Below are 21279 nucleotides of genomic sequence, written 5' to 3' on the forward strand. Positions count from 1 at the left end.
ACGTGAGATGCAATCTTACTTCTATCTTGGAATCTAATTATTGATTCATTATGTTCAGTTTTCGATTTCAGGACATTAAAAAAGCAAAAAATAAAAATATTTACATTTGCTTGAAAATTTCAATAAATTTGTATTGCACAAATTAATTGAAACTCGTTAAACATCTGTTTGATTTTTCCTGCAGAAGCTCTTCAAACCAGATTGATGGCAGGATGGAATACACCTTCCAGGATGGAGATGCCATACAACCAGTCAGCTTCCTAAATGAGCTCCGTTCACAGATGGGTATGTCAATACTCACGATATCTATATGAATAAAAAAAAAAATAAAAAATTTGTTTTGCTCTGAATCTGAGTTTTATTGTGTTTCTGCCTTTCATTGTAGAACTGACCACTACAACAGTGTCTCCAGACACAATAACCAGTTTCCCCTCGACTTCTCCAAGCCCAATGCAAGTGTTTATTTTCTATTTGCAAAAATTGCAACCTTTTATGGAGTCCGAAATTCATTAAAAAAAGGAAACTGTATTAATGAAAAGCGGTGCTCTTTACAGATCTGGTTCAGCAGTGGTCACGAGCAAGCTGCTGTTCAACTCCTCATCTCCAGTCCCCAGTGAAGCTCTGGTCCTCAGTGCTGTCAACACTCTCCTGAAATCCAGACAGTCACAGCTCAATGAATCAGTGAAGGTGGTGAATGTCACTTATCAGAGTAAGTTTCATCATCTTGAATTGAAAAGTATTTCAGCTACACATTTTCAACCAGTGATTTAATGTCAAGCTTTGACTGAATAAAAATGTGTGATTGTTTGCCAACAGAAATCTCAGAAACCTCCTATGCCATCGTCATTACGTTTCATCTGAGTAATATCAGCATGTCTGAAGTCCCTGAGCTTAGAAACAACACTTACACGCAAGTGCAGGATGTTGTCAATAATGCGGTAAAGATTTATCCTTAAAAAATAAAGAAGTCTGAATCTGATATAAAGTTTCTTCAGAGTTGAATGAATTATTTGATTTTCTTTTGCAGCTGAACACTCTTCTGAATGAACCTAACAGTCCAACATTGAAGCCCAATTCATCCAACTTCACGTAAGATGCAAACTGTCTTGCAATCTTCACTTTGTCTCTGCATATTTTAGCTTATTAAAGCAATCCGAAATGAAAAATACTTTTTCTTTGTAATTTTCATAAATTGTTTTGCAATATGAATTGAAGTCCTTAAACAATATTTTCTGATTTTCCCACAGGAGCTCTTCAAACAAGATTGATGGCAGGATGGAATACACCTTCCAGGATGGAGATGTTATTCAACCAGTCAGCTTCCTAAATGAGCTTCGTTCACAATTGGGTACGTCAATAATGATGATCTATGGCTATACAAAATTCTAAAAGGCACAAAAATAAATAAAAATGTTTCTGTAAATCACAAAAGACTAATTGTTTGTTTTTACAATTAATTGTAGAAGTGATCACTACAACAGTGTTTCCAGAACCAACAGCCGGTTCCTCTATGGCTCCTTCAAACCTAATGTTAGTGTTGACTTACCATTTTGAGAGCTCATTATCATTCATGGAGTACTTTCATTGTAAAGATGTGAAATATATTAAACAAAAGAGGTTATCTTTACAGATCTGGTTCAGCAGTGGTCACGAGCAAGCTGCTGTTCAACTCCTCATCTCCAGTCCCCAGTGAAGCTCTGGTCCTCAGTGCTGTCAACACTCTCCTGAAATCCAGACAGTCACAGCTCAATGAATCAGTGAAGGTGGTGAATGTCACTTATCAGAGTAAGTTTCATCATTTAAGGTCGAAATGCTTTTGAAATGGTATTTAGTCAAATATTCATGAATGGAAATCTTTTATCCATAAAAATGTCTCATTTCTCTCCAAACAGAAATCTCAGAAACTTCCTATGCTGTCGTCTTTACATTTAACCTGATTAACATCAGCATGCCAGCAGATTCTGATATCAGAGGCAACACCGACCAGAGATTGCAGGATATTATCAATAATGCGGTAAATATATAAAAATGAACACTGTAAATATATTTAGTTCCAATGCCAATCTTCGCCAGAGTTTGATGAATGATTTGATTTTTCTCCTGCAGCTCAACACTCTTCTGAATGAACCTGGGCAACAAGTTTTTGCACCCAAGTCCTCCAATTTCACGTGAGATGCAATCTTACTTCTATCTTGGAATCTAATTATTGATTCATTATGTTCAGTTTTCGATTTCAGGACATTAAAAAAGCAAAAAATAAAAATATTTACATTTGCTTGAAAATTTCAATAAATCTGTATTGCACAAATTAATTGAAACTCGTTAAACATCTGTTTGATTTTTCCTGCAGAAGCTCTTCAAACCAGATTGATGGCAGGATGGAATACACCTTCCAGGATGGAGATGCCATACAACCAGTCAGCTTCCTAAATGAGCTCCGTTCACAGATGGGTATGTCAACACTCACGATATCTATATGAATAATAAAAAAAATACAAAATTCGTTTTGCTCTGAATCTGAGTTTTATTGTGTTTCTGCCTTTCAATGTAGAACTGACCACTACAACAGTGTCTCCAGACACAATAACCAGTTTCCCCTCGACTTCTCCAAGCCCAATGCAAGTGTTTATTTTCTATTTGCAAAAATTGCAACCTTTTATGGAGTCCGAAATTCATTACAAAAAAGGAAACTGTATTAATGAAAAGCGGTGCTCTTTACAGATCTGGTTCAGCAGTGGTCACGAGCAAGCTGCTGTTCAACTCCTCATCTCCAGTCCCCAGTGAAGCTCTGGTCCTCAGTGCTGTCAACACTCTCCTGAAATCCAGAAAGTTACAGCTCAATGAATCAGTGAAGGTGGTGAATGTCACTTATCAGAGTAAGTTTCATCATCTTGAATTGAAAAGTATTTCAGCTACACATTTTCAACCAGTGATTTAATGTCAAGCTTTGACTGAATACAAATGTGTGATTGTTTGCCAACAGAAATCTCAGAAACCTCCTATGCCGTCGTCATTACGTTTCATCTGAGTAATATCAGCATGTCTGAAGTCCCTGAGCTCAGAAACAACACTTACACGCAAGTGCAGGATGTTGTCAATAATGCGGTAAAGATTTATCCTTAAAAAATACAGAAGTCTGAATCTGATATAAAGCTCCTTCAGAGTTGAATGAATGATTTGATTTTCTTTTGCAGCTGAACACTCTTCTGAATGAACCTAACAGTCCAACATTGAAGCCCAATTCATCCAACTTCACGTAAGATGCAAACTGTCTTGCAATCTTCACTTTGTCTCTGCATATTTTAGCTTATTAAAGCAATCCGAAATGAAAAATACTTTTTCTTTGTAATTTTCATAAATTGTTTTGCAATATGAATTGAAGTCCTTAAACAATATTTTCTGATTTTCCCACAGGAGCTCTTCAAACAAGATTGATGGCAGGATGGAATACACCTTCCAGGATGGAGATGTCATTCAACCAGTCAGCTTCCTAAATGAGCTTCGTTCACAATTGGGTACGTCAATAATGATGATCTATGGCTATACAAAATTCTAAAAGGCAAAAAATAAAATAAAAATGTTTCTGTAAATCACAAAAGACTAATTGTTTGTTTTTACAATTAATTGTAGAAGTGATCACTACAACAGTGTTTCCAGAATCAACAGCCGGTTCCTCTATGGCTCCTTCAAACCTAATGTTAGTGTTGACTTACCATTTTGAGAGCTCATTATCATTCATGGAGTACTTTCATTGTAAAGATGTGAAATATATTAAACAAAAGAGGTTATCTTTACAGATCTGGTTCAGCAGTGGTCACGAGCAAGCTGTTGTTCAACTCCTCATCTCCAGTCCCCAGTGAAGCTCTGGTCCTCAGTGCTGTCAACACTCTCCTGAAATCCAGACAGTCACAGCTCAATGAATCAGTGAAGGTGGTGAATGTCACTTATCAGAGTAAGTTTCATAATTTAAGGTGGAAATGCTTTTGAAATGGTATTTAGTCAAATATTCATGAATGGAAATCTTTTAACCATAAAAATGTCTCATTTCTCTCCAAACAGAAATCTCAGAAACTTCCTATGCTGTCGTCTTTACATTTAACCTGATTAACATCAGCATGCCAGCAGATTCTGATATCAGAGGCAACACCGACCAGAGATTGCAGGATATTATCAATAATGCGGTAAATATATAAAAATGAACACTGTAAATATATTTAGTTCCAATGCCAATCTTCGCCAGAGTTTGATGAATGATTTGATTTTTCTCCTGCAGCTGAACACTCTTCTGAATGAACCTGGGCAACAAGTTTTTGCACCCAAGTCCTCCAATTTCACGTGAGATGCAATCTTACTTCTATCTTGGAATCTAATTATTGATTCATTATGTTCAGTTTTCGATTTCAGGACATTAAAAAAGCAAAAAATAAATAAATTTACATTTGCTTGAAAATTTCAATAAATCTGTATTGCACAAATTAATTGAAACTCGTTAAACATCTGTTTGATTTTTCCTGCAGAAGCTCTTCAAACCAGATTGATGGCAGGATGGAATACACCTTCCAGGATGGAGATGCCATACAACCAGTCAGCTTCCTAAATGAGCTCCGTTCACAGATGGGTATGTCAACACTGACAATGAATTGCTCCACTGAATCCAAATAGTGTAACCGCAAGCATCCTCAACTAATCATTACTTTATTTTACAGTCTTAACGACAGCCACCACTCTGACAACAAGCACAACAATTCCACCTACTTTGTAAGAGCAATTATTCCAGTTTAATTTTCTAAAAGCCAGTTGTTGTCTGAATGGTTTTACATTCCTGTTTTTTATCATCTTTTGTAGTATGGGGAAGGTTTATATAAATATTCTCCTCGTGTTTAAAACACTGGGCCCGATACCGAGTGAGGCTAATGTTCTACAACTGGTCAACTCTTTGATCGACCCACGATTAAGAACTAAAGATGGCTCAACACAAACTTCAGATGTGAGCTTTAATAATGTCACCTTTATAAGTGAGTATTTCTCTCCACTTTAGGCTCACTTTTGTTCTAAATTTTACATTTGATTGCAAATAGTGTAAATAGTGTAGACCTGTAACAATAGCTTTCTTTCAGGGAAAATAATAAATGTTTCAGTCAATTATACCCTTCTGAGAATGAATGTGTAATGCAGTTTTACCACTCACATATAACCACACAACTAATTTTATTTTTATTTGTGTACATATATTTTAAGGAATTAATGATACCTCCTATGCTCTCAAATTTGGATTTGTAATCAGCAATGTATCCATGTCGGAGAAAGTTCAACTCAAGAATGAGACATACATTTCAATCCAAACCTCTATAAATAAGTTGGTGAGTTGGAGACACTTTGATACAGTGTTTTTTCACAAAAACTTGCCCTGAAAATGAATATGCCTTATTCTAACCTTAATATATTAATAAATGCATTCATTTCTATATTTATTACTCCACTCTTCAGCTGACTAAGATCCTAAATGACCCCTCAGCTCCTCAGTTTAATATCAAAGAAGTGGATTTCAAGTAAGTTCTGAGTGGTTATTTGTTGTTGTTGTTGTTGTTGTTGTTGTTTTACTTTATTTTGATCAGAAATGTCTCAATCTGTATTTGTCAGTGAGTAGTTTTTAGTATGCGAGTAGATGACTTTTGATCTTCATTGCATGTTTAAATCTCCCCACAGGGATACTAACACCGAGATTCAGGCCAATGTTGAATATGTTTTCTCAGAAAGTAACATGAACACAAACAGCACCTTTGTCAAGGAACTTCTCAAAATGACTGGAGGTATTACCACATCCACACCTGCTATGCCATGTTTTAAATACATTTCTCCACAAACACCAAATACTGTAATTTAAAGCAGGATTGTCCTTCACTAATTATTACTTTATTTTACAGACTTAACGACCGCCAGCACTCTAACGACAAGCACAACCTCTCCACCGAACTTGTAAGAGCAATAATTGCAGTACAATTTTGCAATGCCAGTCATTACATTTCTCTTTATCTTTTGCAAACTTCCATCTTGCCACTCCTGTAACGCTTACTGTTAAACACATTGTATTGAACTGATTTTACCTTTTTGTTGCCGTGAAAACAGCTATAGATGGTGACATGGAATATATCATCTAAATCAATAAATGTACCATCTTTTGCAGGCTTGGGAAGGTGATTATACACATTAAGCTTGTGTTTAAAACACGGGGCACTTTACCAAGTCAGAGTATGGTTCTACAAGTGGCTAACTCTCTGTTAACTGGACTGAAACTAAAAAGTAATCGAGCCTTCACAGCAAAAGCTCTGGATGACCTTGTGAGCTCTGTTAATGTCACCTATAATGGTGAGTTTACGTTCCTTTGTTGTTGTTGTTGTTGTTGTTGTGAATATATAATTTGTATGCAAAGGGTGTGCATTATGTAGTAAGCTTTTACAGCTTTATTTGAATGAAAATGTTTAAACCAGCACTGCCCTCTAATAATTAATGTGAAATTTTATCATCCACATTTAACCACACAGCTAATTATTGTTTTGTTTTTTTCCAAAAGAAATCAACAAAACCTCCTTCTCTCTGAACTTTGGATTTGAAATCAGCAATGTATCCATGTCGGAGAAAGTTGATTTCAGGAATGAAACCTACACAGTGATCAAGACCTATATAAACACATTTGTAAGTTAGAGACACTTAAAAAAAAAACTTGCCCTGAAATTAAAATTGCTTTATTTCAATGGCATTAACCACACCATAGTAATAAACAAATTAATCTATGTTTATTTCTGCTCTCTTCAGGTGTCCAAGATCCTAAATAAAACAACAACTACTCCGTTTAATTTCAATAATATCAAATTCAAGTAAGTTCTGGCTCAGTAATTTTTCCCTTTATTTCGAGCAGGAATTCTTAAGAGATCTGCTTATATCAGTGGGTAGCTTTTGGTACATGGGTGAGGGAAGATGCACTGTAAATTCAATTGATTTATTTTGTTTCATTTCTCATTGTACATTTTTATCTCTCCACAGCGATAATTCCAGCGTGATTGTGGCCAATGTTGAGTATGTTTTTTCGGATGATGATATCAACGGTTTTGGCTTGGTCTCCATTCTTCTCGCCACACCTGCTCCAACCACAGTTTACCCTACAGTTATAAACACTACAACCTCAAACAACGGCACAAACGTAGCATGGATTGTGGCGATCATTGTGCCTGTGGCTATTGTCCTCGGGCTTATACCTTGCTGGATTCTCCTTTGCGTAAGTTTTATGATGACTGAATGTAAAATATGTGCATAGGTAGTGAAGAGATTCATGACAGCATGGATGTGTTATCCATAGATCTGCCTTTTAAATGAGGTTTATAATTGTATAGCTGAATAAATTTTTTTTAAAGTGTAAAGTGTTCTCTCTCAGGATGTTAACTCTCATTTTGTCTGTTTATGTCTTTAGTGTTTACTCTGTGGATGCTGTGCAGCAGTCAGAAAACGTTGGCACAGAAGACAGTCGTACAACGTACAGTACACCACTCGAAACAGCCTCTTCTAGAGATATTCAAGATCAAAACATTGATGCTTAAAAGATACATTATTTTTCCTGTATTGCTGGGCATACAGGACCTTTGCAACTGTGTTTTTAAAACTGTTATTTATGAAATTGTATTTATTTGAAAGTTCTGTCATATAAAGTGATGATGATCTTGTTTTCCAAATAGACTATTTATTTGGTCGTACATTTAATGTTAAGGGACAAATGTAGAATGTGTTGATCACGTTTTTATTTACACTTCATGTACTTTATCTTCATCTAATATAATATATTGCTCCCTACTGAAAAGTTTCCACAAATTCAACGTGAATGTTTTAAACTGTCTTGTTAAAAAATAAAATAAAAGCAATTGTTCATTTTAAGAATGTTGTTGTATCCAGGGATATTCAATGCAGAGCTTTACAGGCAATATTTAAAGACAGAAAGGTTATGATGATTATAAAGTATTTTCATCACTTACACTCATCACACTCCATTTCCTAAATATGGTGTCAGCCATTTTGTAGTGCCGTCTGACTTCTTTGTTTTAACAGACACATCTGGTAACAAGAGTATAAAACAAGAACTAGCTAATATTTTTTGGAATGTTCAGGGAACATTAGGTTTTGGTTCCCAGAATGTTCCCAGAACATTAATAGTAAATCAATATGAGCACACAATTTGTATGTTTGTTGATACATTGTTTAATTGTTAACATAAGTCATGAATCACATGAATTTCAAAATAGTATTATTAGAATTTAGGAACAGTAATTATAATTTAAAAGGGGTGAGCAGGGCACAACCTAACGCGGAGCTAGTTGTAACACACTTGTTTGATACTAGCATGATGAAACTTATTGTATTTACTAGTTACCATATAGAGAAAAATAATGATCCAAATTTCCGAAATCTTTGTAAAATATCACTGAACAATTTTTTAACTATAGCAAAAGTATTTTTTTTTAACTTATTTTAATTTTTCATCTCTGTTTTTTGTGTTTATTTAAAATTAGACAAATCTGATATTATTTTAATCTTATATCTGTTATTTAACAGTTGAGATAGTTCTTTAAAGGGGTGGTATAATGCCCTTTTCACAAGATGTAAAATAAGTCTTTGATGTCCCCAGTATGTGAAGTTTTAGCTCAAAATACCCCAGATATTTTTATATTGCATGTTAAAATTGAACTTGGTTGGAACTTTGTAGATGTTGTTTATGCTCAAACAGCAACATTACACACTAACTAAAGTTAGAATAGAAAAGTGAAATCATATTCAACCACCCCTTTAATGCTGATCTAACTAGCCGGGTTTAAATCCCAGTTGTGCATGTTTTAACCCTGCATTACAATGTGCCCCTATTAGAACTATGCTATTCTATTCTATACCTTTATGAAAAACCATGAAAAAATAAAAATGTTTTGAACTATGCGGCATAGCTGTGTTTTCCGGTGTGTTTGTTGTCAAACTGAAACATTTGTTTATTTTTAATTATTAAAAAAACTACATTAAAAAAAGTTAATAATTGTATTTTGTTGAGAAAATATTTTAGTTTGCTTTGTATATTTTTCTGATTAGATAATAGATCAGATAACATTTTAAGCTGTCATATGGTCATGTTACAATTGTACCCCACCAATGGGGCATGTTGTCACATTTCACTTCCATTCTTTCGGGGTAGGCTATATCAAGAAAAAAAGTACACACTGTATTAATGAAACAAAACCACATAATTGTACTTGACATGTGTGAGATTAATGTGGGAACAAATAAATACTTAGTCTGAACCCTAAGTAGGTAAAATTCAAATTCAAAATTAGGTTTACACAAACTTAATAGGCTAAGTCAAAAAGCGTTAGGTTGTGCCCCGCTATCCCCTTCTAAAAACATTCTAGGAAGGTTAGAATATAACGTTCTTGTTTGGTTCCCAAAATAATAACAAAACAATGATAAAATTGTAACGATATAACGATAATCTCGCATTCTCTTTTTCAGTTTATGAGTTTACTTTACGTGTTGATTAAAAGTGCTTTATTTTCATTATTTCATTTTTTTTTTTTTTTTTTTTTTTTTGTTGTTGTTGTTGTTGTTGAGTGAAATGGCAGTCTGGAAGCCACGAGACCGTGCTGGGTTAAGCTGTTTTCGTCTTTCAAAAAAAAAAAGAAATGAGAGAGAGAGAGAGAGAGAGAGAGAGAGAGAGAGAGAGAGAGAGAGAGAGAGAGAGAGAGAGAGAGAGAGAGAGGGAGAACTTCAAAACAGACTACAAGACTGCTTTTGACAGGTAAATTACTTAACGTCAATGTGGGGGTTTTAAGCAGAGTGTTTGATTCGTTGACTCTGGTAGACGGCTAATATGGCTTAGGAGGAGACCGGAGATGATTGTAACATTTTTGACATTTCTGTCTGTATCTTGGAGTTCTTTTAAGCCAGTGTGTTCAAAATGAGGACACTAATGGCTGTTGAAAACTCAGTTTTGCCATTACAGAAATAAATTGAATTTTATTAAAAAAGTTATTTTAATCAACATAGCTGTTTTTACAGTTTTATATTGCACTCAGCGAGAATGTTTGGATGCATTGACTAAACAGATGTTTTGCAAACGATTTATTAAGGATATTGTATATTTAGCTCATTTGTTTGAATCTTTCCATATGCTGCTTTAATTAGCAGATGTCCTCAGCGTGCATTCTTAGGGGGGAGATTACTTTATCCTATCACTATTAAAGGCAACTTTTACTTTCACACAGAAAAGAACATCTCAGAATGTTTTGTAATGCTGTGACCAAATCAGACTAGAAAACACAATAGGCTACTTTTTTGTTTCTCTGATGGAACAGAGGGTAAGATGACTTAAGTTTATGTGCAAACAAGTTTATGTGTTTTTATTTTTATTTTGTATTTACAATGGACCCTTTTCACAAACTATTGACATGTTTCCAGTTATTAACAAACAACAGTGAGTTGAAACAGTTAGTAATACAATAAAAAAAGAAGAAAATTACAAGAACTAAACTAAGATTCTATTACTCACTAAAAGCCCAATTTATTCTTCTGCGTCGAACTCACGCCGTAGCTACGTCATAGGCTTTGTGTAGCACGCGTACCCTTGGGCGTCCTCTGACGTGCACCCCTCCAAAAATGTAACAATAGGCTTGTTTGAGATGCGCCTTGCCTCGCCTGAAATGTATGCGAGAGTAGGCGGCTGCAGTGAGGGGAGGAGTGAAAAAAGCGCAGGCAAGCCGGACAGATCTCTCTTCTCGTAATGGATCTGACCATTGCGAGATCAAAGATGGATATCGCGGGATTCACGCTCGTGCAGTGTTGCTAATAAACTGGATGTAATTCAAGTTCTGTTGCTTTTATATGAAAATAAATAAAATGAACAAGACACCCAAAGTACTTGTTATTTAGTTCCATTCCAAATACATGTTTATCAATTTTTTTTTTCTTTAATACAGACATATGTGTTTTTATTTATTTTCTTTTTTTATAAAAATTAAATTGCATAACCCAAAGAGATCGCACTGTCAGATAGTTTGGGAATATTCACACATAACATATACACATAAAACCTGATATTAGAGTTTTAAAATCAAACATTTTAAAAGAGAACAATACATCACAATTGTTTAAACCAATGAGCATTAAGCTGTGTCGTCAGCAAGTCGTTTCCCATCGTGCTTTTGATCAGCGCAGTCGGTGGAGAGCAACTGCGCTCGACTGCAAAATCCGACACGTGCGCCTTGCGCTCGCGAGAGATTTTTGACATACGTCGGCATGACATCAGTACCAGGCGGACCGCACTCGGACACATTTCTAACCGGCATGCATCTCGCGCTGATCACCGGTGATCGGTTCTGCGCAGATTTTGCTCAACTCAAACAAGCCTTAATTCTACGCAGACGCAAGCGCTGTGATTGGTCTGTTTGAACCGCTCCCTCGGTTTCACATGCTCCCTCTGCATGTGTAATCGCGCGTCAACGCGGACAACGATGCAGGAGTATGAAAACCAACGCGTAGTAGCCTACAGCGTAGAGGCGTAGGTCCGACGCAGCGGCAGAAGAAATCAGCCTTTAGCCCTAATCATTAAATCATATTTGAATGCAAGGGGGCCGTCTGGTGGTTCGGGGGCCCTACACGGGGGCCTACTTTGCTTATAGGGAGGACCGGCTCTGTCACTATATATATTGTGTTATATCACCTTGGCATGAAATATTGAACTCCTGTGTGGGTGTTTCTAATAGCATTGGCTGAGACTACCATAATCAATCTCTCAATATTTTTTTTTCCTCTTCTGGAAAGTTTTATAAAAGCTGTCTTGGATGTTCCTTTTGCTAGTGGTGGAAATGGGAATGCAAAAAATACATTTGTTGTAGTTTCCATTCGCTACTATTGAAGTTTACCCAACGACTTCCGCTTCAGAGAACTCTGTAAACGTGAATGCCAATTATCCCAGGGATGTTTGGCTCCTTCTTTAAAAAAAAAAAAAAAATCAAGACTAGGGATTAAATGTAGGCTATTATTTTAAGAATCAAACATTGAAAAAATAACTATATCTTAATGTGTAAATTTAATGTCCAATTTCTAAGGGACAGATCACCAAAAATAAGTATTGGTATGGCATGGGGTTAGAATTGATGCAATATTCCAAATAAATAGATTGAGATTCACAAACAAATGTAAAGAGATTCACAAAAATGTATCAAATTCACAAATAAATAGATTAAGATCCACAAATAAATGTAAATAGTTTTACAAAAATTCCTAAACTCACAAATAAATAAAATGAGATTTGCAAATGAAATTTTTTTTTTAAATTTTTTTTTTTTTTACAAATGTGTAAAAAAAAAACTCTGCTTGGTATTTATTTGTGAACCGCTTTCTGTGCATTTGTAAATCCCCTTATGCATCTGTGGATTGTAAACATAAGACTGTAAAAAAAAAAAAGATGGACGAGAAAGTCCTAAGCCGCGCGGTATTCACTAAATTAGAAGGGTTTCAGTGCCGATGGTGGCGTATCCGATGGTGTGGCCATCACACCGCTTTCCAAAAAAAGAGAATAATTTGCAGGTCAGCGCACATGCGCAGAGTATAGAGCGTTCTTCCCGCGGTCTTTTCAAATTAGAGACAGAACTGGTGGACGATGAAGAGCAAACAGCCATTGACACTCAAGGACAAAACAGCTAAATCTGTGACCAGCGAATCAGCGAAACCAGACTGGCTTCCATCATCTTTTCAAATATGTTCATCTTCAGAAGAGTACATCACAGGCATAGTTTCTTCAGATGAAGACCTGAAACTCCTTCTGGAAAACCACAACCGGTGTAGAAATCATTTGTCTTTCAATCTGCAGTATACTGAACATGAATATATCAGCAGAAGAAGATTTCACATTCAAGCAGCAAGAAAGTTGATTGCCCAGCAAAACTATATGTCAGATGTATATTAAGGTAAATTTGACTGTCATGGCTCATTTAATGCACTCATTTAATATTTATAACTTTATTACCATTATAAAGGTAATGGTGAAAAGAGTGCACCCTTTAGTTCTGTCTCATGTAAGGGTGTTGCAACATCATGGGACTACTTGGATATTTTTCCGACAGATACTCATTATGGAATGTTGTTCTCGACAGATATGACAACTTTGCTGTTGGAGACAAAAGTTTTAGAAGTGAAAAACAAGCAGCTATAAAGAGGCTTATGGAGTTGTTGTTGAGTGGGGTTGCTTCGCGCCCCATACGTCACGTCCCGCCGAAACGGGCGTGGCCTGGGGCTATAAATATAGCATCGAAAGGCTAGCTTACCGGTTTTTCATCGCCGGAGCGAACCGGAGCGTGCGCAGGCACGGCAAGATACGCAGTACTCGTTTCCTCTCTAGAGAGAACCGAGGTTACGTTAGTAACCGAGTTCGTTCTCTTACGAGAGGTACTCTCGTACTGCGTAATATCTTACGCTAGGGGAAACAGTGTAAAACGCCGTGCATGCTATGATCCAGCACCAAAGTCCCAAGGGCAGGTGCCCGGGCTCATGTAGTACATGATCATAAGTGACTCACAGAGAGCCCAGGAAGAGTGGCTAGAATAGCATCATTCCTGTAATGCAGCATCCTATAAGAACAGTTATAGTGATGGTATTTACTCAGTCAGGGCGACCCCGGCCTGGACTGATGAATATAGTGGGTCTTACACATTGCCCATAGAGCTGCGCGATCTAAACGAGCGTTGCTCGCGCTATTTCGGTATTCTGGGCCGGACGTACTCGGGGCAGACAGTACCGTTTTTTAGACTGAAAGCAGCTTAGCTTGCAGAGCGGGAACCTCTAGGTTATAAAACCTTATAAATGTAGACGGGGAGGCCCAGCCTGCCGCCATACAGATATCTTGCAAGGCAATCCCACTAGACCTAGCCCACGACGTGGCCACGCCTCTCGTGGAGTGCGCTCTGACACCTAATGGGCACTGCAAGCCCTTAGAGGTGTAAGCCAGCGCTATAGCATCGACTATCCATCTGGATAGGCTCTGTTTCGAAACGGCGAGTCCCTTAGAACGTCCGTAGAGTGAAACAAAGAGCTGCTCCGTCTGTCTGAAAACAGACGTGCGGGACACATAAGCCCTTAGCGCCCTGACTGGGCAAAGGAAGCTGGCGTCCTTCTCCTCGTTAGAGACCGGCAGGGCAGACAGGGAAATTACCTGGGCCCTGAACGGTGTATTGAGGGATTTAGGGACGTACCCGTGCCTTGGTTTGAGTATGACTTTCGAGTCATTTGGCCCAAACTCCATACACGTCGCGCTCACTGAGAGCGCTTGTAAGTCCCCTATGCGCTTCACTGAAGCGAGAGCCAGAAGAAACACCGTTTTGAAAGACAAGTGTTTGATATCTACTGACTGGATAGGCTCAAATGGGGCACCCTTCATGGCCTCCAAGACCGTAGAAAGGTCCCATATGGGGACTGAGGGAGGTCTGGGAGGATTTAACCTCTTAGCTCCTCTAAGGAACCGAATGACCAGATCGTTCCTTCCTAGTGACTGACCAAGCGTTGGTTTGGAAAACGCTGCTATAGCCGCCACATAGACTTTGAGCGTGGATGGGGCTCTGCCTTCATCCAGTAGCTCTTGTAGGAAGGAGAGAACCTCCGTCACTCCACAGTCCAGGGGTGAAAAGCCGCGTGCTGTGCACCAGCTGGAGAACACTGACCATTTTGAGGAATAGAGCCGTCTCGTAGAGGGAGCTCTAGCCTGCATGATCGTGTTTAACACTCCCTCTGGGATATCAGAGGGTACCCGTTGATGGCCCACGCATGTAGGGACCAAAGCTCCGGGCGAGGATGCCAGATCGAGCCCCTGGCTTGAGAGAGGAGGTCCCTCCTCACTGGTATTGGCCATGGGGCAGTGCTCGTCAGCTGCATAAGAACTGGGAACCAAGCCTGGTTCTTCCAGAACGGAGCAACCAGTAACACTGAGCATCTGCTTTCCCTGATCCGCTCTAATACCTGAGGTAGGAGCGTGATGGGGGGAAAGGCATAGAGCGGGCAGCGGGGCCAGACGTGGGCCAGCGCATCCCTGCTCTTTGAGAAAAATTCCGGGCAGTGAGCGTTTTCTTGAGACGCAAACAGGTCTATCTTTGCTCTGCCGAATGTCTGCCACAGCAGTTGGACTGTCTGCGGATGCAGTGACCATTCTCCTGCTGGAACATTGTTCCTCGACAGTCTGTCTGGTCCCACATTCAGGTGGCCAGGCACATGCGCTGCTCTGAGCGAGCGCAAATTGTGCTGAGCCCATACCAGGAGGCGTTTCGCTAACCTGTATAGGTTTCGGGATGTGATGCCTCCCTGGCGATTTATGTAGGCTACCACTGACATGTTGTCCGAGCGGACCAAGACGTGGTGTCCTGCTATTTGGGGACGAAAGCGCCTCAGCGCGTTGTCGACTGCCATCATTTCCAGGCAGTTTATGTGCAGAAGCTTTTCCCGTTCTGACCACTGGCCGAAAAACGGTCTGCCTTCGAGCAGTGCTCCCCATCCCGAGGTGGAGGCGTCCGTGGACACCACCTTCACACTCGAGGAAGTCCCCAGGCTTACACCTGACTGGTACCAGTCGGTCGCTCTCCAGGGTATCAGTGCTGAGACGCATTCCTGATCGACCTTGAGACGAAAGAGACCTGAAGTCCATGCTCGACGCGGTACTCGTGCTTGTAGCCAGAACTGCAGTGGGCGCATGCGAAGCAGACCCAGCTGGAGAACTGTGGATGCTGCTGCCATCAGACCGAGCATCCTTTGAAACTTCTTTAGCGGGACTATAGTGCCGCGGCGGAAGGATTCTGTCATGCGCTGAATAGTCAATCTGCGCTGTAGCGATATTTGAGCTGTCATTGACAGCGAGTCCAGTTCTGTGCCCAGAAAAGATATTCTCTGACTGGGAGACAGTGAACTTTTCGCCCAGTTGACTTTGAGACCCAGATTCTCGAGATGTTCGAGTAAAATGGTTCTGTGTTCTATGAGCTCCGTATGTGACTGAGCTAGAACCAGCCAATCGTCCAAGTAGTTCAAAACTCGCATTCCCCGAAGTTTCAGGGGAGCGAGGGCTGCGTCCATGCACTTCGTGAATGTACGGGGTGCTAGGGACAGGCCAAACGGTAGGACTGTGTATTGATAAGCCTGGCCCTCGAAGGCGAATCTCAAAAATCGCCTGTGACGTGACGCTATTTGTATTTGGAAATACGCGTCTTTCAGATCTATTGACACAAACCAGTCCCCGTGGCGAATTTGCGCGAGGATTTTCTTGGTTGTGAGCATTCTGAACCGGCGTTTTGAAAGCGCTACGTTCAGTTGTCTTAGATCTAGAATGGGTCTGAGACCCCCGTCTTTTTTCGGAACCAGAAAATATCTGCTGTATAGCCCCCCTTCGCTCTGAGCTTGAGATAAAGGCTCTATTGCCCCTTTGCTCAACAGTTTCGCAATTTCGGTACGAAGTACACTTGCTTCTTCCTTTTCTACCGTGGTTTCGACTCGCACCGCACAACGGCGGGGACGTCGAGCGAACTGTAGCGAATAGCCTCTTTCTATAATGTTCAGCACCCATTCTGATACACCGGGAAGCTTTGCCCACGCATGTGCGTGCATAGCTAAGGGTTGAATGAGATCGGAGCCCTGGTCGTGACATAGTGGCGACCGGGGAGCTTCGGTATGCTGTATTATAGACACCGCATTTGCAGCGCTCGAGGCGGGGAGTGTTTTGATCACAGCGGGCGGTTCGCCCGCGCTCGGCTCTCTCACGGCAGGTAGCTGAGAGACGGCGAGCGTGGGGGAAACCGAGGGATTCGTCATGTCTGTGAGTGAATGTGGGCGCAGGACAGCGGGCACATTTGCACTGAAAACACCATCGACCTGAGTCGGTTGTATGTGTGTTGGTTTCGTTTTTACAGAAACCGAGAGACATGCAGCGTGTAGTGTTTGTGGGCACTGGGACGTGGGCACGTTCACTACATTCTGTGCGCAATCGACATGAGTCGATTTTATGTGCGCGAGCCCTGTGGGGCGGGCTGTGTCTGTGTGTAGGAATGGGCACTGGGCAGTGGGCATTTTTACTACACTCATAACACCGTCGGCCGTGGCCGGAATACCAGAAAATACACTCTTTACAGGATTTATCTGGGTCGCCGTGAAAACGGCGTTTGTGTACAGGCAAGCGGGTAATGTAACCGACTTGTTTACTGCAGAGTACACTGGAACAGTCGCATGTAATGGAACTGGACGAGCGGGAAGTTTTGGTGGAAACCCGGCCGCAGCGGGGCTTGAACACCGTCGTTTTCCTAAGCTGGCTAGGAAGACTTTGAGGCCTCGGGCTTCATCTCAACCTTCGGCCGAGTCCCACGCTGTGGGGGGCGGCGGCCGGCAGAGCGAGAGCGGTGGCTGCGAGCTGCGAGCAGACGGCTGTTTAGAGCGGCCTGATGCGGAGCTAGAGCGCTTTGGCAGAAAGTGCTTCATGGCCTGCGACGTCTTTTGTACCTCAGCGAATCTGTCCGCGAAATCTTTGACGGACGATCCAAAGAGGCCAGTAGCAGAAACGGGGGCGTCGAGGAACACAGAGCGCTCTGAGTCCGGCATTTCTGAAAGCGTCAGCCAGAGGTGTCTCTCAGCAACGGTGAGAGAGGCCATGTTCCGCCCTATGGCCTGTGCAGCGGATTTCGTAGCGCGGAGAGCGAGGTCCGTAGCGCTCCTTAAATCCGCCACGTTGACTGCTTCCGTGCCTTCCTCGTCCAGCTTTCGGAGAAGGTTAGCTTGGAAGATCTGGAGAGTGGCCATAGTGTGTAGCGCTGATGCAGCCTGCCCAGCGGCGGTGTAAGCGCGACTGTGCAGGGTGGAAGTAGCGCGGCAGGCTTTTGAAGGTAGCGCCGTCTTAGTCCGCCGTCCAGCAGAGGGCGGGCAAAGATGGGCTGCTACTGCCTCCTCCACAAGAGGGAGAGCGAGGTATCCTCTGTCTTTGGCACCGTCCACCACGGAGAATGCCGCCGAAGCAGAGGAACGTAGCCTGGCTGAAAAAGGGGCGCTCCAAGACTTTGCCAGTTCTTCATGAAGCTCAGGAAGAAACGGGGCGGGTCTTGAGGGCGTGGAAATGCGGTCCCCTTGTAGAAAACAGCCGTCCAGACGGTTGCGTGTAGGCTCGGCGGGCGCGGACCACTCGAGGCCGAGGCTCTCTGTGGCCTGTGTGAGCAGACGCATCAGCTCAGCTTCAATGCTGGCCCGTTTTCCTGACGACTCGCGGGCAGAAGAAGGGGCGAGGTCCACAGAGCTCGCCCAATCCTCGCTGTCCGAAGCCAGGATAGAGCAGTTGTCCTCCTCGAAAACTGCCGCTTCTTCCTTGTCATCTCCGGCGGAAGCGGCGGCCAGCGGCGGCCACTGTCCGGGAGTGAGAGACTCGAGAGAAGCAGACGGCGAAGCTGGCAGGCGCACCGGCGAGCTTTTCTCGGTGGGAGGCTCAGGGATCCGCTGAGCACGGCGCTTTTTACGGCGCGGCGTCGAAGCGGGAGGTGCAGGCTCGTGGAAAGTTGCCATGCGAGTCCTCAGAGTCGCCATAGGCATAAGCTCGCAGTGAGGGCATCCGCCGTCAGCGAGCGCTAGAGCCGCATGTCCCTCACCCAGGCAGGAAACGCAGATGACATGGCGGTCCCCGTCGCTGAGTGGGGCTCGGCACGAGCCACAGGATGGACGAGACATCTTGAAAAAGACGCTCTGCTCTTTTAGAGAAGGAGTGTGAGTCGCGGCGGCGAACACACACAAAGCAATAAAAGGATATAACGCCGGATAGCGTAGCAGGAACGGTGGTTGAAGGCGGCGCGGCCAGCGACTCCAGGTACCGAACTCGTCCCGCTGAAATGCTGTTTCCACGGCGCGGCTTCTTCTCTCTGGATCCAGCGATGCGTGAGCTCCGCTGAAGAGATGAAAAATCGGTAAGCTAGCCTTTCGATGCTATATTTATAGCCCCAGGCCACGCCCGTTTCGGCGGGACGTGACGTATGGGGCGCGAAGCGCCCCCATTGGTGATGACGTCACGATAGGGCCTTATCGATAGGCTTCTGCAGTTGCCGCAGGGCAGCCAATAGGCGCGCGAGCTGTCTCGCCTATGTCTGCATGCTGCCGCAACGCGTTTTACATTATTTCAAAATTAAGGATAATTTTTTGGCTTCAGTATCTCGCGGAAAAGAGATTTCCCCTAGCGTAAGATATTACGCAGTACGAGAGTACCTCTCGTAAGAGAACTGTCATTTCTCAAATAAGATCCATCAGGGGGTGCGTGACAAAATATGTTTCACTTGGAATGACCCCTGTCCCTTTCCTGAAGAAGGTTCTGAAAACCTTTGTCCAGAAAGAGCTTTCAGGCATGGGAAGTGTTCTACCATACCCACAGGACCCATCATATTACTACCCATCAAGCATGTTATTCAAAACCATGTGCATCAGGCTGTACTTGCTGGAAAATACTCTGGCTTTGAGCAAACGCAACTGGAAAATAAAACTGATGAATGGAAATGAACAGATTCAGGTGCCCAGTTTTTCTTTAGGCAGTGCACAGAGAATTACAGACATCAGACATAAATGCATGTTGAAGGGAATGCACAAAGAAATGGATTTCCAGTCACCAAAGACTCTGATTTTGAGGATAAACACACACTGGAGATGACCACATCACAAGAAACATTCTTGTTTATTCATCAAAATATACAACAGCAGCATTTACTTGAGCGTTATGGAGATATGGTCCTACGTGATGCCACTTACAGAACCACCAAATATGCATTGCCCCTGTTTCTGGTTGTTGTTCGGACTAATGTTGGCTACAAACCGGTTGCTGAGTTTATATGTGAAAACGAGACAACCACAGCGATAGCTGAAGCTCTTAACATCCTGAAAGAGTGGAACCTGCATTGGGAGCCAAAGTACTTCATGCTTGATTATTCACAACAGGAATATCAAGCTCTGGACCATATACATTTCCAAATGCACAGAAGTATTTATGCTCATTCCATCGTGAGCAAGCTTGGATACTTCAGTCCAGATGAAGTGAATTACTTTTTTTTCTTTTTTTTATACTAGAATTACATTATAGTCTTTGGTTTTCATTATAATCCTGGATATGTGATAATGTATATTTTGCGTTTTTTAAAATTTGTTTATTATTATTATTATTATTATTATTATACTTTTCATTAGAAGTAAACCAATACATTCTTAAATTTACATTTCAGTTGTTCAAAAACATCTTTCAACGTATTTTCAGTAATGTATTAAATTGTTTTCTTAGTTTCATTTATTTACATTTAATATTGTAAATTAGTCATCTGAAACATATAGGTACTATTTTTACAGTCGTTAATATCCCATATACTCTCTTTCTGGCAGCCAAGAACAAGTTGTCCCTCTCTGAGCAAAGTGAACTACACTTCAACACAAACGTAACAGCCTATAATAAAGGCACACACACACACACACACACACACACACACACACACACACACACACACACACACACACACACACACACACACACACACACACACACATATATATATATATATATATATATATATATATATATATATATATATATATATATATATATACACACACACACAGTATCAAATATGAAACAGTAGGCCTATTGCCACTTGTTGGGAAATAAGTTGACTAATAGGCTACATCTTTTTTTCTAAACAAATACATCTACTAATGCAAACTTTAAAATGCCTTTAAAGGCGATATAGCCTAACCTACATGGAGACGACGTATCAGCCGTCTTTTAAGGCGATATTTTCTCATATAGCGTACGCCGTCGCCGTCAGGTGTTCCTACCAGTGATGCGCGGGTTGATCCGAAATGAGCGGGTGCCTGCGGTCACCCGCGGTTACCCGCGGTTACGAGTCATCCAAAAATATTTTTAATGATATTCGGGTCGCGGTCGGTCGGGTCGTTTGAAATAAAGATGCCAATTAAACCTTTGTAATTTATATAGTAGTATAGAGAGCATAAGCGGAGTGGAGCGGTGAGAATCTTCGCTCATCGCTCACGGAACTGTCCACCCCTCCGCTCCCCGCTCCCCCGCTCAAAGCTACATCAGGCCGCTCCGCTCATTATCGCTCGATCAGCGCTCAACGCAGTTTGATCCGCGCTCCACTCAAATCGCCCCCCGCTCGCTCCAAAAAGGGGAAAAAAAATCTACATGTAGCCTATATCACTGTAGCT

At 41.5% G+C, this 21279-nt stretch overlaps 1 protein-coding gene and 1 long non-coding RNA gene across 2 annotated transcripts; both read left to right on the plus strand.

The window, feature by feature from the left end:
- Positions 1-1852: 1852 nt before the first annotated feature.
- On the plus strand, positions 1853-2462 carry LOC309495181. Its single transcript, XR_014204580.1, has 3 exons — positions 1853-2014; positions 2107-2168; positions 2351-2462. It is a non-coding gene; the product is annotated as an uncharacterized lncRNA (long non-coding RNA).
- Positions 2463-4046: 1584 nt separating this feature from the next.
- Positions 4047-7926, plus strand: LOC309495180 (uncharacterized protein). The gene is made up of 14 exons (XM_082164799.1): positions 4047-4181; positions 4274-4335; positions 4518-4618; positions 4707-4758; positions 4846-5015; positions 5239-5360; positions 5488-5549; positions 5707-5810; positions 5925-5976; positions 6185-6366; positions 6572-6693; positions 6814-6875; positions 7042-7273; positions 7466-7926. The coding sequence occupies exons 1-14, from the start codon at positions 4116-4118 to the stop codon at positions 7559-7561; spliced, it is 1485 nt and encodes a 494-aa protein (XP_082020925.1). The 5' UTR covers positions 4047-4115; the 3' UTR covers positions 7562-7926.
- Positions 7927-21279: the final 13353 nt, after the last annotated feature.

The sequence above is a fragment of the Leuciscus leuciscus genome, assembly GCF_965113295.1.
Source record: "Leuciscus leuciscus genome assembly, chromosome: 3".
NCBI lineage: Eukaryota > Metazoa > Chordata > Actinopteri > Cypriniformes > Leuciscidae > Leuciscus > Leuciscus leuciscus.

What these genes read in the sequence shown, in the direction of transcription:
- LOC309495180 (XM_082164799.1), top strand. Translation starts at nt 4,116, where the DNA reads ATGCCAGCAGATTCTGATATCAGAGGCAACACCGACCAGAGATTGCAG. An exon ending in AGGATATTATCAATAATGCG is followed by an intron (nt 4,182 to 4,273) that starts GTAAATATATAA and finishes TTTCTCCTGCAG; the next exon opens with CTGAACACTCTTCTGAATGA. An exon ending in TGTTAATGTCACCTATAATG is followed by an intron (nt 6,367 to 6,571) that starts GTGAGTTTACGT and finishes TTTTTCCAAAAG; the next exon opens with AAATCAACAAAACCTCCTTC.